Source organism: Polypterus senegalus, chromosome 3 (assembly GCF_016835505.1).
Source record: "Polypterus senegalus isolate Bchr_013 chromosome 3, ASM1683550v1, whole genome shotgun sequence".
In the NCBI taxonomy this organism is placed as follows: Eukaryota; Metazoa; Chordata; class Cladistia; order Polypteriformes; family Polypteridae; genus Polypterus; species Polypterus senegalus.
This window is the reverse complement of record NC_053156.1, coordinates 105,540,320-105,557,051: the sequence shown is the minus strand read 5'-3', so window position 1 is coordinate 105,557,051 and position 16,732 is coordinate 105,540,320. Positions and strand designations below refer to the sequence as shown.

At 36.3% G+C, this 16,732-nt stretch overlaps 1 protein-coding gene across 1 annotated transcript in view; it reads right to left on the bottom strand.

The window, feature by feature from the left end:
• tpo (thyroid peroxidase) overlaps window positions 1-16,732 on the bottom strand; it is a 72,905-nt gene that overhangs the window by 40,795 nt on the left and 15,378 nt on the right. Inside the window, exons 2-5 of the mRNA XM_039749754.1 lie at window positions 11,041-11,102; window positions 9,933-10,026; window positions 9,178-9,347; window positions 7,107-7,239 (exon numbers count right to left, since the gene is read on the bottom strand). Of these exons, the coding sequence (XP_039605688.1) occupies window positions 7,107-7,239; window positions 9,178-9,347; window positions 9,933-10,026; window positions 11,041-11,102 (459 nt within the window). The remainder of the gene's footprint in view (window positions 1-7,106; window positions 7,240-9,177; window positions 9,348-9,932; window positions 10,027-11,040; window positions 11,103-16,732) is intronic.

Genomic DNA, 16,732 nt, shown 5'->3' with positions numbered 1-16,732 from the left:
ACAGACATGGAGAGAACATGCAAACTCCACGCAGAGAGGACCTGGGAAACAAACCCGGGTCTCCTTACTGCAAGGCAGCAGCGCTACCACTGCTCCACTGTGCTGCCCTCTTTTAATAGTTTTTCAGAGAATTTTTATTTTTTTCCGTATTCTTCTATATAACTTTATTCACAACAGTAACACAATTGTGTGTGCGTTTTCATTAAAGGTTGTCTAAAACAGGGGTCTCCAACTCCAGTCCTGGAGGGCCCCAGTGGCTGCAGGTTTTCATTCTAACCCTTTTCTTAATTAGTGACCAGATTTTGCTGCTAATTAACTCTTTGCATTAATTTTAATTGATGCACAACTTCAGGCTCAGGCCCCTTAAATATTTCTTTTTTCTTTAATTAGCAACCAAACAATATTAAGACACAAAATGAACCAACACATAAACAACAACCTGCGTCCATCACATAGTAACTGAAAATAAAGAAAAGTGAAGGCCTCAGTAATGCTGATCTGCTCAGGTCCACAACACATTTTGACAGCACTCTTAAAAAAGAAAATCAAGTTTTGGAAATGTCTGCCATGGCAGAATGAGCATCATGGAATTAAATAACAGGTTTAATTAGCAATGAAAATTGGCTTTCAATTAAGAAACTGAATGAAGGGAAGTTGGTTGGAGTTTGAGGCCCCAACTTAGTTGGTCATCTGTTGGCTCACTTCACATCAAATTTATGTTTAGGTGCCATTTAAGGAAAAAAGAATCAATTCAGAGTCTCAAGAAAAGTCAATTAAAATAAAGGGAAATAGTTAATTATCAGCAAAATCTGGTCACTAATTAAGAAAAGAGTTGGAATGAAAACTTGCAGCCTCAGTAGCTCTCCAGGACTGGAGTTGGAGACCCCTGGTCTAGAATATTTTATTTCAGTCTTAAATTTTATTAAGATTTCATCTGGTCATTCTTGTGCATAGTACTGTATTTATTTTGCAAATGTATCTTTGTTTTTCTATAAGTGCAAAAAAGAAAGAGATAAAAATTATTATTTAAAAAAATGCAAAGAATACAATTATGCTTAATTTATTTTATCTGTCCATAACAGTGCTCTTCTACCAACAACTTTTCTATCTTTATTTGATAACCTACACCGATCCTGGAGTGGAAGCTATAATGATACTCAAGAAGATATAATGATTTAGTCAAGAGAAACTGGCAGTGAAACGTTTTCGCTCTTGTGGCACTCATCATGTTAGTATTGTAGATGTGTTTTTTGCTTACACAAATGAAGGATGTCCCCTTTCATAACCCATAAGTGAAAAGTGACACTTATAGGCATCACAATATGATATTAAAATGTTTACAAAAGCGATTGGTAACCATTCAATTCATTTAGTCTTTTTGACAATAGCAAGATTTCCTAGTGTATTTTATCTGACTCATGCAATTTAACTACTGGACAGATCTCTGAACTTTTTTTTAACAAACCACCTGCATCTTCTGCTAATTGAACCTTTTGTTTCACCATAAAAATTCTATATTCCAGTGTTTTGTTAATGTATAACTAACCATGACTTTGTCTTATTCGGTTCTTACATAAATCTCCAGATGCACTTAACCTCATTGTCAATGACATAACCTGGGGTTATCAAGTGTTTTGGGTCTTTTAAACACCCTCACACAGGTGACCCAACCAAGACTGATCAGGCCTAAGCCTGTTTCCAAGCAGGATTCACATGCCACAGCAAACCCCTCTTGGTCCACAGATTTTGAGGTCTTTTCATCAGCTTCTGTGATGTTCCTGATGGTTGTCCTCTGTGATATATACCTCTGATGCCCAGTTGGCCAAAGGCCTTGCAGAGGGAATAGGCTACAAACCCCATACATGCTACTTCTAAAGGCGTGCACTGTGCTCTCCAGCCCTGTCTGTGGCACTTTAGGACCAAATTTGCATTTGTCTCTCTTCGGCTAGTTGGACTCTTCTCATTGATCTTCTCACGGGACATTCAACTGTATTACCACCTTCTTTAATGGTTCTGACACCAGCACGATATTTGGCCTAAGTATAGTCACCTCAATCACTGGCATGCACATGGGGGCAGGAGGGGGAATTGCAGATGGTTAGAAGTGTGTGTGATTTCTACAGTATAGAAGACTACTGTCTGAGCTCAGAGTGTTCCACTCCTCATTTGTCTTAACCAAGAGTGATGTACAAGCCCTACTGATAACCTTAAAACAGAATGACTTTGAAACTGTCTTTCCCTGTTTGAGCAAACTCATCAAAATGTATGCCACATTACCTGCCATAACAGCATGCGTTGATCTCTCCTTTTTAAGGATGACACTGGTGAAATCAAAACCACAAAATAGTGGTGAGGAGAGGCTATCTGACCTCCTCCTCCTATTGTTATTACCATATTCAGACAGATGTCTACAATGAGAATTTTCTTACAGATCCAGAAATGGCTTAAAAAATGAACAGAAAAGTACATTTTATTTAATTTGCATACTAATTACATAGAGTATGGAAAAAGCGTGTTGACCAATATGCTACATAAGCATTGGTGGAACTAAATTAAAAATTTTACAATTTGCTTCAAACTTGTTAGCTTATTATATTTTTTTTCTTTTCAGTTTGAGACAAGCTTTTAGGTTTTAAAAAAAAGACCTTTTAATGCCTTGAAAAATAAGAATAAACAATTCAATATCTAGAATTATTTTTCAATAACTCAGTATTTTTCATTACAAAAAAATTGCTACTACAATGACCAGAATGACCAGATATGAGTATAACTACATTATAATCCTAGAAATTGTTTTAGTATATACATCAGTTAAATTTCTGGAAAGTGCCAGAGAGTTTTGCCCGTGCCCCTGCATAAGTCTCTGTACGCCACTGACCACGATGTTATCTGGAAACATGAGCTGCCTCCCTAGGTCCAGCTTAAGCTTCCTGTCCTTAGCCTCTCCAAGTAAGCCAGGACACCACAGCTGAGGCTATGTCCTATTCCCTGCTTTCACAAAGATGATGGAATACCTCATCAATCCATCGTTTGCTCTCTGAATGATACTACAGCATATTAACTCAGCTACTGCTCTTAGCACATGGTCATGGTGCCAACAATATCACCCCTCTCCCTGGGCTTTAGGGCAGATGCTGAGAACGTGCTCCAGTGTATCTCTATACTGGCACAGCTAGCACAATGGTGAGTCAACCTTGCCCAAGCAAAAAAGGGCGAATGGACTGGGAAGAACAACATTGACTGACTTGATCAAGAAGGGTTTCAGCCAGTCACATGATCGTTCTTTCCATGACATACTTCCATCTTGTCAACGTGCCTTGTTAATTCTACTAGTGTGGACTTCCTCCATTCCCACCTGCACTTCATTCTGCACTAACTTACATCATTCCTTGCCTTGGGCCTAGGTATAGTGAAGTGTAGAGATGCCTCCCAAGTCTGGCCTGACAGATGCTACTGCTCCCACCAGAACTTTGTGCCATAAGCATGCTACAGCGTGCTCAACTGCTTTCTTTACGCCTCTCTTTTTTCCCCATTCTCACATCGATATCAACTTGAGAAATCTTAGGGTTTTTTGGCTTCCTAAACTACAGCAACTCAGCAACTTCACTCAGGTAGCTGAATGTAAGCTTCACCTTGTTACCTACATAAAGAACAACGCTGCTAAGTAGGTATGAGCTGATCATCTTCTCAGTGGCTTTGACTGTCATGATTGCATCCTCACAAATTAGCAATGGCCACATAATCCACAGAAGTGAATTAAACTTCTCTGGCATAAGTTTACTTATTCAGACACATACATCTAGATCTTTAAAAGTGGCAGTGCATCATCATGCTGAAATAACAACTGATGGTAACCTTAGTCATTGAAGCACAGACCAGAAATAAAAGTTATTATCGCAGACAAAATAAAGCTAGCCTACTGGTGGACAATGAAACAAATTTCTAGACTGGGTCACTACCCTTTTTAGAATTAATCTGAAAGAATGACAGTTTATTCAGATATGTAAGCCATTGAGAGAAATAACCTAAAACAGTAGAGCTTTTTTTTTTTGTAATCCACTTCAACATTTCAGCTATTTATCTGATGACTAGAATAAATGATTGTTATTTTCAGACATCCATCATCATAAAAAGAGAACAGCACACAAAACAAATCTAGAAATGAATGCACCATGAAGTCAGCTTATCAGAATGTGAAGGCACAGGCCTTCATAATGATGAATGGAAATTTGCAAAAAAAGTGACAGAATGATGTTTAGGAATCATGATTCATTCACTTCTTAACTATGCTGCCATGCACATCTTGTTTAATATTAAGAGTATCATTGCCACCAAGGATCGTATGAGACAGAACAAATAAAACTGTATTCTCAATGACATCCAGGGATTGTTTATGCTTACTATAATGTTTTTGATTTGTTTAGTATTTAGTGACAAGTGAACTTGCCTGCCTATGTAATTCCAGATAAAATATGTCAAAACAGAATAAAGTGCTTGAAGATAAAAACATGAAAAGTTTTCATTATCAAGGTTCAAGAACTTATTTCATATTATGGCATAGCTGGGGGCTACATGCATCTGTATAGTAGCTTCACACTAAAAATGCAAAACCAAAATAAAAAATAAAAAAGATAAGATACCATATCAAACAGTAACCTGAATAAGTAGAAGTCATTTTTGCTTATAAATAGCCTGGAACAGACGGTTGAAAGCTGCAGTCGGGCTTTTCAGAGGAAGGTGTACTCCCCATTTGAAAAGGAACTGTAAGAGGTTGCTTTTGCTTCCTTTTGTAATCAGACACACATAATGCAGAAAATAAAGGTGCATGCCTACTAATTACTTAATTTACTTGAAGAAATCATTAAACAAAGACCTATTGTGCAAAAGAAATATATGTCTGAAATGTCAGTAGTTCATTCTGTATTTTGCCAAAATATAATAAAGCTGAGGTAAGTTAATTACTACACAAAAGATAAAAGTTTTGAGCAAAGTGTAACTCCTCTGCTTTTTCATGTTTACAAGATGATCTTTTACTGTTGCTTTTCTCAGTGTTCCACATTCATTCCTTACTTAATTTTCATAAATGGATCATCCTTGTCAGATCAAGACTAGTCCAGCTGCAAAGAGCACAAAGTTTGAACCAGCTTTAGATGGGGTGCCACACAATATAGACATGCACAAACTAAGGTGACACTACTGTATTGGAATGCATGTCTTTGTACAGAATGAAAATGAAAGTGCACAGTGGGATGAAATGCAATTGCAAGGAAGCCACATTAAGTCTTGTAGGGGAGGCCTCTAACTTATACTGAACCTGTAGCACAAAAGCTGTCAAGTAGCATTACGTTAAACTACAATCCAATATTGATCCAGAACTGTTAATTTCAGAAAAGAATATTACATTTAAAATATAGTCATGTGACATGTTAATATATGTGGAAAGAAGTAAACATGTCTTTAAAATATAAACAGTGCTGGACACTTTAAGCAAAATGATTTCACTGCTCACTGATTTGCTGAATGGGACATAGACAAAGATATAAATGTACTTGTAGTTAGTGCGTCTGTGATCAGAAAAACTTATGACAGGCATGGGACCTACTCTCCCCTCCCCTGTCACAATCCAGAACCCACCTAAAGACAAGTTGAATAAAGATGCATTATTCATGCAAATGTCATTGTTTATTTGGATTCATAGGACATCAAAAACTAATATCTAATTACTTTACTAGCTGACTAAATAGCATAACTCACTCACTCACTCACTTATTCACTCATTCATCAACAGAACACTGTTTCCCATTTAGGTAAAGAGTTACATTTGGCAGGATGGTACAACTAGGGTAGTAGGTGTTCAGTAAGAAAGGGCATTTTGATATTTTTTATGGGGTAAACCCCTCTCCACAATAGAAAAACTAAATCCAAAATCTTGATGGATTTGATTGAAATTTGGTGACAATATAAAAAAAGAAAATTAGCAGGTGTGTTTTTTTTTCTATCAGTACATGTATTGTTGATGTTTATTAATATTATGCCAAAACATGCGCCTTGTTCTGCTGACCGTGTGCTTTACGCAAATGAAAGACACTGCAGAAGTGATTGACATACCCCAAGAATAGCATGACTGTCAAATAAGAGACAGACTACTGAAACCAGGTTGGTGTCCTGGGCAAGAAAAGAAAAAGATGTGATCATATTATAAAATGGAAAGAGAAAGTTGATGAAGCTCAAGAAAAAGTCAAGGCACTATGGATAGCAAGTGCTGTTTTTTGCTATTGGCTACTGACACTCTTAGATGCATACCACCTCTCATCTTGGTTATCTGCTCCACTCCATCGACCTCCAGTTCCCAGCTGTGGCGTTGAAAACTGAACCCATCCACCACCACCAAACCCCCAACTCCCACTCTTGTTCTTTGATCGCAGCACTTAAAAATATTAAAGGAGAACATCCTTCACCCCTCTTAAAATGCAGTGCTGCAAATTCCAAGGGAAAACCACCAGTCTTAGATAGTGGCACTCGATACCCAGATACATACCAAGCAAAAACTATGCAATATGGGAAATAATACATTAAAGTGCTTCTATTTGACCATGAAAGTTGTATTTTCTTATTAATCCAGGGTTATTGAGGTTTTCAATGTTTTAGCTTTTTTATTTATCATACTCCCTTATTTCCACATGGGTAGGCACTTAAGGAAATTTACATAAAGTAATGTTTCATTAAAGGCCAAAACACCATACTTTCAAAATGTAATTTTGCTGTACAAAGCTATTAAGAATGGATAGCCCTGTCAAATTATTTGCTCTTGGTAAGTGCATTGTTCCCATTGGATGAAGCAGGCTTAGTTAAGAACAGATAACATTGTAACATTCTTCAACTATAGGCCTCATCTGAAAGCACCCTGAAAGTACAGTGTTTGGTATCTCAGCATCCTAATCCAGCCTAGCATATGACAATAAATGTGATTATATGGAATTGCAAAAGAAAATGCAAGCAGTGGCTCTAGTGCCAAAACCCAAAATTGCATTGCACTGTTTTCAAGACATTATTATTTCTTAATGCTTTATGTATTTCTCTCCATAGTAAAATAATGCTGCAACTACCTGTTGTTGCAGGCTCCAGTGATAGTTCTGTATTTGTTTATTAAACAGGATTTCGGACAAATGTGAGGCTGTAAGTGAGAATGACATCCAGATATTGCTGCAATATTTCGTAGTTCATCATTTGTAAGAAAGTCTGTAAAAAGAAATTCAAATAAAAACAAATAACATTTCATAAGACTGGTGATATTATACTATTAGAAAAGTCTTTCCCTTTCATCCAATTAATTTTAATTTTAATTTTCAAAAATAATTATATTATTGTATCACATTACATATTTTGTCAGTAACTTTTCATGTAATTTATTCAAAGTATCATTAAGTTGTGATTTTAGGTTTCAGACCACACAGGCAAAATTATACAGTACGTAATATATATATTTTAGTTTTACATGTGTAAGACATGTCTTTTATTTATAATTAAACTTCACCTGCCACATATTTACTGAAGTCTCAGTTTTGTCTTTATTGCTCCATATAATTTAATACCTACAATGAAAGTTTATCCATCCATCCATCCTCTTCCGCTTATCCGAGATCGGGTCGCAGGGGCAGCAGCTTGAGCAGAGATGCCCAGACTTCCCTCTCCTCGGCCACTTCTTCCAGCTCTTCCGTGGGAATCCCGAGGTGTTCCCAGGCCAGCCAGGAGACATAGTCCCTCGAGCGTGTCCTGGGCCTCCTCCCGGTTGGACATGTCTGGAACACCTCACCAGGGAGGCGTCCAGGAGGCATCCTGATCAGATGCCCGAGCCACCTCATCTGACTCCTCTCGATGCGGAGGAGCAGTGGCTCTACTCTGAGCTCCTCCTAGATGACTGATCTTCTCACCCTGTCTTTAAGGGAAAACCCACACACCCTGCGGAGGAAACTCATTTCAGCCGCTTGTATTCGTGATCTCGTTCTTTCGGTCACTACCTATAGCTCATGACCATAGGTGAGGGTAGGAACGTAGATCGACCAGTAAATAGAGTTACAAAATTACCAATTAATTTTAGTTGTAAACAATTAATTGCCTAAGGTTTCTAATTAAGTTTATAATGAAATACTAATATTTTCAAAATAAAAAGTGTAATAAATTAATAATAAATGAATTAATCTTCATGTAAAGGATACTGGAATCTTCTCTCGGTAACAATAAAATGAAGTCAGAAAACAACCAAGAAAAGGAAGCCATCTTTTCGCAGGAACATACATTTCCATGTTGAATGTTAAAATGTTGCCAAAAAAATTTAACAGCATATGTTGGGATATCACTCAGTAACCATCTGAACAGTGATGCTATGATGTTGTCCCTGTGTTTGTCTGGGTTTTCTTGGGGTCCTCTAGTTTCACTTCCTCAAAATAAAGACATTTGTATTTGGTTTATTGTCAGCTCAAATATGACTCTGGTCAAATACAGGTGTGTGTCAGAGTGTGCCCTGTAATGGACTGGGACCCTAATCAAAGATTGCCCCTGCCTTGCACCCAGTGGTGCCAGAATAGGCTAGATGGATGTAAATTGACCACCACTTGGTTTGAAGCAGTCTTAATAATAATCCTGGATGATGTGTTCAGGTGGCAAAGGACTGTAATATTATTGACAGGGCTGCTGCTGCACTTTCAGTTATTACTTCGAGTACCTCTGACTAGGGCGTTGAAAGCTGAAAATGCAGCATTACAGGCATTTAGAGGATCCAAAGTATTACTATCATGACAGTTCACATTATTATTGCCTTACAAATTCAATAATGTGCCCAGGTCAGTGGTTTGTTCTGATGACTGTTGGACTATTTTCATCATTTTCATTTTGTGACAGTTTTGATTAAGTACATACATAAACCCTATTACAGCGTCTGCTAACTTTGTGCTGCACCATCAGTAAATTGTGATTTGGTTTGCACATGCTCTAAATAAAAAACGCTTAATCTTTTTTAAAGTAGCTTAGTATAATGACAAGTAAATAATAAATATCCGATGCCAGCTTATCTTGCATTCTTGCAAGCTGAACATATTATGAGTCACTCAAGTACATGCATTATCTTTGTTTCTTTTGTTTAGTTAATTTAAATGAAAACACTTATTTTTGTATAATTACCTGTAGTATTTATAGATCTTTTATGTTTCTGATATATATTCTTCTTTATTATGTGACATGTAGTTTCAAAAATTTCAGCAGCCCTTGAAACCTCTTCACTTTCTGGTGCTGCTCTTTTTAAAAATGATAACATCTGTATGGAGTTAGGCAGTTTGCTAGAAATATCATTCCTAAAAATGAAGCAAAAATCTTTAAATTGTATATAATTGTTGCAATTTTCTACATATAAAAGTCAGTACAGGCTATCAGATGAAATTTTAATTGTGTAAAAATTTTCTTTTATTACACACGCAAACATATGTACACCAATCAGGCACAACATTAAAACCACTGTCAGATGAAGTGAATAACATGGAATATCTCGTTACAATGGCACCTGTCAAGGGGTAGGATATATCAGGCAGCAAGTCAACAGTTGTTTCTTGAAGGTGATGTGTTGGAAGCAGGAAAAATAGGCAAGCATAAGAATTTGAGCGACTTTGACAAGAGCCAAATCGTGATGGCTTGATGACTGGGTTAGAGTTTCATGATATACTGGCTTAAGTCAGTGCCCGCTAGCAGTTCATAGCTGGACAGCGCTCAAGATGGCCTAAAACACAGATTAAGCCCAAACCAAAGTCAAAAATGTTGATTGTAGGAAGAATCATAATACAGTATATATTGGTGAGAAAAATTACAAAAATCTGCAAAAAGGGTATATATCTCATACATACATACATATACAGTATATATATAAAAATTGTGATTTGATTTACCTTTTTATTGTATTTTTAATAGCTCTGTCCACCAACTGTAAACTTTCAAGCAAAGAGGAAGATATAATTGCATCTTGAATTGTTCTGACATTTCCTGAAATACAACATAATTTGTTAATAATATAACACTTTCTAACCCCCATAAGTTTTTGGTGGTGGATAGTAGAGACTAAACCAGCAGCACTGGGCACAAGGTAGGAATCAACCTTGAACAATGTGCCAATCCCTCACAGGTCCCTCACACACACACATACACACACACACACACGCACACTCACACTGGGTTGGTTCCTTTGGTATTGTCCAGTGAACTGGACAAGCAATTGACATGTTCACATCAATCTAAAGAAACTAAACTATGGGAAAAATGCTGCATAGTTTGAAAATGCTGCTCCAGATGAGCTGGCTGTGAAAACACCTTTAAATTAATTACAGATATCCTAATTGCATATGAAGACCTTGGTAAATAATTTAAAGATAAATTTAAGTATTTCAAGCTACAGAATTTCTAAGTGATAATTTGGTATGTCATAGTTTTCAACCTCAGTCATTACTTGATTTCATTCAAAGTAAATATTTAATAAATAACTCATTCTTATCTTACCTTAAATGAATAAGTTCAGTTTTCATGCAGTGTGTTGTAATCCTTACAAACCTGGACTTTGGCAAAGTTAAACACTATGACAAATTGTCCTTATGCAGCAAGGTGTGGAAGACAGTACAGCAGTCTATTTACTTTCAAATATGATAATAAATAGTAACTATATTTCATATTAAATAGTGTTTACTTATATTCTTGTCACAGACAGGCAGCCCATGGCTTTAAGTGTGCTTATGGTATGGCTTGTCAGTAAGCATCATTTACACTTCAATATAAATATGTTTAAAGACAATCAAATAATAGATAAATATTTTGAACTCTGGTGATCCAGACATACTTTAAAGGCAAACCTTCTGAAATCAAAATATTATAAAGTTGTTCTCAAATTCCTTTTGATTACTTTGGCAAATTGTTATGAAATCATAATACAGATTTTTACTCACCATTTAAAATATTGTTATTTTCATCATGTATTACATATATGACTGTGCCACAGGCAAACAATACCATCATGAAAACCCCACAGTGTGCTGTCATTGCAGAATAATGGAATTTGTGGATCCTCATTCCTAACATAAGCCAAAAAAAAAAAAATAATAATAATAATAATAATAATCAGTGTATTAACACATAACATGATTTGCTGAATTAGTCTGATGACAAATTTCATCATCAGTATATATTCTTGTTAAACTGTATTTTCATAATAGATACCAACCAAAAAACTACAGTAACATTGCCAAAACATCCATCCATCCATCCATTATCCAACCCACTATATCCTAACTATAGGGTCACGGGGGTCTGCTGGAGCCAATCCCAGCCAACACAGGGTGCAAGGCAGGAAACAAACCCGGGCAGGGTGGCAGCCCACCACATTGCCAAAACATGATTATTCAAATTTACCATTAGAAAACCCATAATAGTGTGGCTCCCATGGTACAGTCCTAACACGCTCAATTATAAGTCAATTTACTGTATACTTTTAATACTTAACTATCTTGTATATCATGAATAGTAAGGTGCTTTATCAATAATTGGCAGTACGTGAGTTCATTATAAGACTCATCAAGACATGTGTTGATACCCCAAAAGGCATTTATATCTCTTCATAAAGCTACTTACAGAAATTTAAGTTGCTGTTATGCCACATATCCATTTAATATCTTAAGCTATTATTTCATGCACACCTTCTAAAGACTACATCTCATTTACTGGTCAGAGATATTTTTCTTACAGAATATTACAGTAGTTGAAAATATAGTTCTGCTTTATTTTGTTTAGATTTTATGCAGCATCATTTATGTTAATGTTGTTTATGACATTGTCACGGTTTCTAAGATGAATAAAAACTCCAGGACTGGTATTGGATAAAGCAGTATACTGGGCATATTCTTTATATGCTTCCAGCAGTTGGTGCTACCACAACCTCTTGGACAAAGTGGGTATTGCCCATTCTGCTAGGCTTTTTTATAGAATGCAAGATCTACTAAGACACAAGATTTAACAGAGATGTTTCAGCCCCAACCTGTATTCCTGAAAAAATGTCTAACCTGCAACTTGTGACATACTTGGTAAACCCTGTAATTCATCTGTTAACAAAAGGTATAAATCAGAGTTGAGCTGACACCTCTGCAGAGTCTCCCTCAGACATGAAGGTGCCTAAGTGGACTTCCATCTTAGGCCTGTAACTGAAAACTGAACTGTCCCCGTATGTGATGAACAAGAGAATGTGCCTATGACCAGACACTGGTTCTGTAACTGTAAGTGAATTTGACCCAAACACCAGAGGTCACACCTTCCTTCAAAACTTGCTGCTTTCATCTCTTCTTAGCTCCCTCTGAAAGCTGATGAGCACTTCACTCTCTGAAATCTAAAAGCTGAAGAGCCACTCTCTCTTTTGAAAGCTGACAATCTCTTCTTTTTATGGACCTGGAACCTGAGAGCCACTCTGCCAAGACAAGCTCTATGCCAGAAACTGAGCCCAGCCTGAGAAGACTGATAAGTAGCTATTACTTTAAGAAGGGAACTTCAGAGCCTAAACTCCTGCACCAGAAACAGTAATGCTTCCCTGTACAGATGCAGGGTGCACAGCCAAGAACCTAACAGCTAGCTGAGAAAAGCACAGCCAAAAATGAACAAAGGACCATGTCGCAAAGAGAAACAGTGCACTCCAACACAAGAGGAATCCCAGAGCAATAACAGAAACAACTCCATACAACATTGCAAATTATCCTTAAAGACTTGGTATTGCAAAACTCTTTCTGTGCCAAGATTAATTAGAACTCTAAACAGCAAGTAAACATCCTGACTCTTCTGTGTTACATGTTTGTCTATCTTGTCTGTCTTGCATCCTCTTTTCTATATTGATATATGTGTTACAGTTAACATGTTTATATAATCCTTGTGTTTATCAAGAGAATGCTTTGTTCTGTTTTATAAAATGATTATGCTTCATTACCTTGATATAAGTGTAACAGTCAGAGACCACCTCCTACAGACAAAGGTAATGAAAATGAAGTGGAAACCGTGCCAAATTACTTCATTAATTACTAGCAAGGCAAAACTGATAATTAATTAACTAAGTTAAAATTCTCTCCTCTTCCTACAAACCTAGATGAGTTGCGTGGCAACTGTCTATCAGCCACTGAGGAAAGAATGGTTAGAAATTGTCTATTATGATTCTTGTTATGTTTGTTAATTTTTTGTTGCCTTAATGCATTTTTGTTTAAGACCTTATATTTATTCCGAAAAAGTCAGTTTGCACCTTTTGTGCTTTAGGTTTGTTTTGAGGCATATCTCCTGTGATGCCATTTTTTTCAGTGGGTGCTGCCATTTTGTGTTCCCATCGCTAAGATGCAGGTGTCAGTTGTCAAGCATCAGTACCACAAAAGTCAAACCTTGTCCAATTTTGTGAATTCAATCTAAAAAAATTCACTGGGGGTTGTAATTGACAGACATCATTCAGTTACTTACCTTTTTGGGCTTGGTTTTTAAGACTTGGACACTGATTTACGTACTGGATTCTAACACACAAGCATTGCCTTTTCAGTTTAGACCACCATTTTTGTTTTGACTTTGCTTTCATCCCTGATCTCTTTGCTGTTAAACCTGTGGCCTTCTAATTTTCTTTCTTTAGCCGTACACTGTTCTTTGATGTGTGACCAGAGGAACTAATGCCATTGGTAAATACATCATATTCAAAAGTTTGGTTGTAGATGTACGTTGGGAAATTTGTGTGTGTGTGTGTGTTAAGAAATTATATTTTCCAAAGATCTTGAAGATTAATTAGCCAGTCATAAAGTTGAAGACTTTGTGAGAGAAGAAAGCAGTCTGGCAATAAAACTTGTGACAAGAAGACAATGGGAAAAAGATCTCTCACTCAACATCTCAGAAAAGGAGTGGAAGGTAGCAATGCATAGAATTCGCTCGAACGCCATATGCGCAAAGCATACAATTACTCAACTCAAAATTATATATTGAGCACATCTGTCTCGCTTAAAACTGTCCAAAATGTTTCCAGGGCAAGATTCAACCTGCGAACGCTGCAATCAAGTTCCAGCCTCACTGGGCCTGCACCAAATTAACATCATTCTGCACAAAAATCTTTAAATGCCTTTCAGACAGCCTTGGTGTCACAATCCCCCCTAATCCATTAACAGCTGTTTTTGGTGTTCTTCCAGATGGGCTTAAAGTGGAGAAGGACAAACAAACTGTGATTACCTTCACTACACTATTGGCACGCAGACTTATTTTGCTAAACTGGAAGAATCCTAGCTCTCCTCTTTTAAGTCAGTGGGTAACTGATGTTTTATACTATTTGAAATTGGAAAAAATCTAATTCTCAGTTAGAGGATCAGTGCAGAACTTTTTCAAAACCTGGCAGGATCTAATCAATAATATTTTAGAATAAGCTCTTAAAGCACTGAGGAAGTAGATTCTCTTCCCATTTCTTTTTCTTCTCCATTTATCTTTATCCGCCAATTAAACTCATCAATTTATGTTTTTTTACAAGCTTTAAGTTTTACTCCATTGGACATGCTCTCTTTCTCAGGGTGGGGGTTGATTTGTTTTGAATCCTATTTTTTGTAAAAATTGATCTATTTGTATGGAATGATTACAATAAAATCAGTAAGATTAAAAAAAAAAAACTTGTGACATTATTAGAACAAATAAAGTATGAAAAAGAACTTACTAAATCACCTGTACCTAATATTTCACCTGAAAATAAAAACAGGTTACACTACCTGTGGAACTATAAAAACGAGAACCAGTTTCATGGAGGAAAAGAGGCATGTATAGGCTGGGTTATATTTTTTTGGGGTGAAGATAGGTACATAGTTTTCATCTACTTTAAGGTGAAACGAAACTGGAAAGTTTACTATATTATGGGGTTAGTAGAATCATGCTGGACCTCTGCATGGGCTGTCCAGTGGGCTACAAGAACCCAAAATTAAACATGATTTATGGAAAAAAATATATTCTTTATTTCTCAAAGAAACATTCTTGCCACTAAATTGGCCAAGCGAGTCCTTTTCAACCTGTTATCTAGTCACACTCATGTTCTCATCTCAGAGTTTATGTGTCTGCAGTGAACAATAGGTAGTGGCAGAGAGTGGCAGCTGGACAGCATTTGTGGCAGCAGGATAGCTGAACACAATCTGTAAGAATGAAAAGAAAGCATAGAAGAAAGTTTTATTGTGTTATAACAGTGACAGTTCTTCAGCAATATCTTTCAGTACTAAAGTCAATCTGAATATTATCTCACCCTGAGTACTGGTTAGTACTTCAGGAGTTTCTCACACCTTTGTAAATGATATCTTTTGTGATTTTCTTGGTAGTAATATCTTACTGTATGATATTCTGATCATTCTAAAGATGTGGAAACCAATGTGTTGCATATGACACATTTTTATCACAACTCAAAACAAATCAATAATTTACTAAGCTAGATATGTGTGAGTTTTTATAAAGTCACTGTAGTATTTTGGGTTTCTAAATACTGTATCTTATCTGAGAAATATGCAAGCGGAAAAGGTTATATCTATTCTGAAAAAAGAGAAAAAAAAGTAAGACTAGTCCTGAAAAGGATAATTGGAAATTGGGCAGGAGATAAAATGGTATAGCCAAAAAAAATAAATAAGAAGTAGCTAATGGTAGTCAAATGATTGCACCAAAGCCCAGAAGCAAGGAAAAAATGTTGAGTTTAAAAGTCAAAAAGGTTAATAAAGTGACAGCTGAAAAAGACTTCTTTGTTGAACTTCAAAAGCTTGGATGTCAACTGCAATGCGCTGCTGTTCTTTATATAGGCAGTGCTATGACACCACATGTTGCCTGCTGAGGTCATGGGACCAGCAGCCACTGCAGTAATTGTAAACAATATTGTGATGTCTGTATAAAAAAAGTGTCTTCATAAATTAGGAGCAATAATCCAAAATAATTCCAAAAAATAACAATAATAAATAGTATTATTATTAGAATAAAAGTATTCACTTCAAAGGCTTTTGCATCAACAGGTTTTTGGACTAAAACTAAGGAAGAGATATAAAAATGTTTGGGTATTGATAAGTCCTACGATTCACTTTGTTTCCTTCTTAAATTTGTGAAGTCCCTAATTTATAATGTTTTTCCCACTCAAAACTCCATGAAATGCTTATATTTGTAAAAGAAGTAAGTGATAAGGGTTAAAACTCACAGACTGCCAGGATACATGTTGTTTATTTGTTATAATAAAGCATCTGCCATTCTATTGACTAAACAATTTACCCATATCTCTGTGGCTTGTCTCAGATCCAAATAATTAAACCTCGACAAAGTCTTATAAGTACAGGAACTGGGAAATAATAAATAATGTACAAAGTATTCATTCCTGTGGAAGTTTTCACATTTTATATTTATACATCTTTGAATCACAATGGATTGAATTTTGCTTTTTACACAGTAATCATTAGAAAACAACTCGTGAATGTCAAAGTTAAAACAGATCTCTGTAAAGTGGTCTAAATTAATTAAATTATAAAACACAAAATAATTGATCACACAGTATTCACCCCTTCATGTCAGATTTTAATAGATGCCCCTTTGGCAGCTATGACAGCCCTGAGTCTGTGTGCACTGGTCTCTTTCAGCTTTGCACATATGGACACTGCAATTTTCCCCAGTCTTCTTTGAAAAACTGCTCAAGCTCTGTCAGGAGATC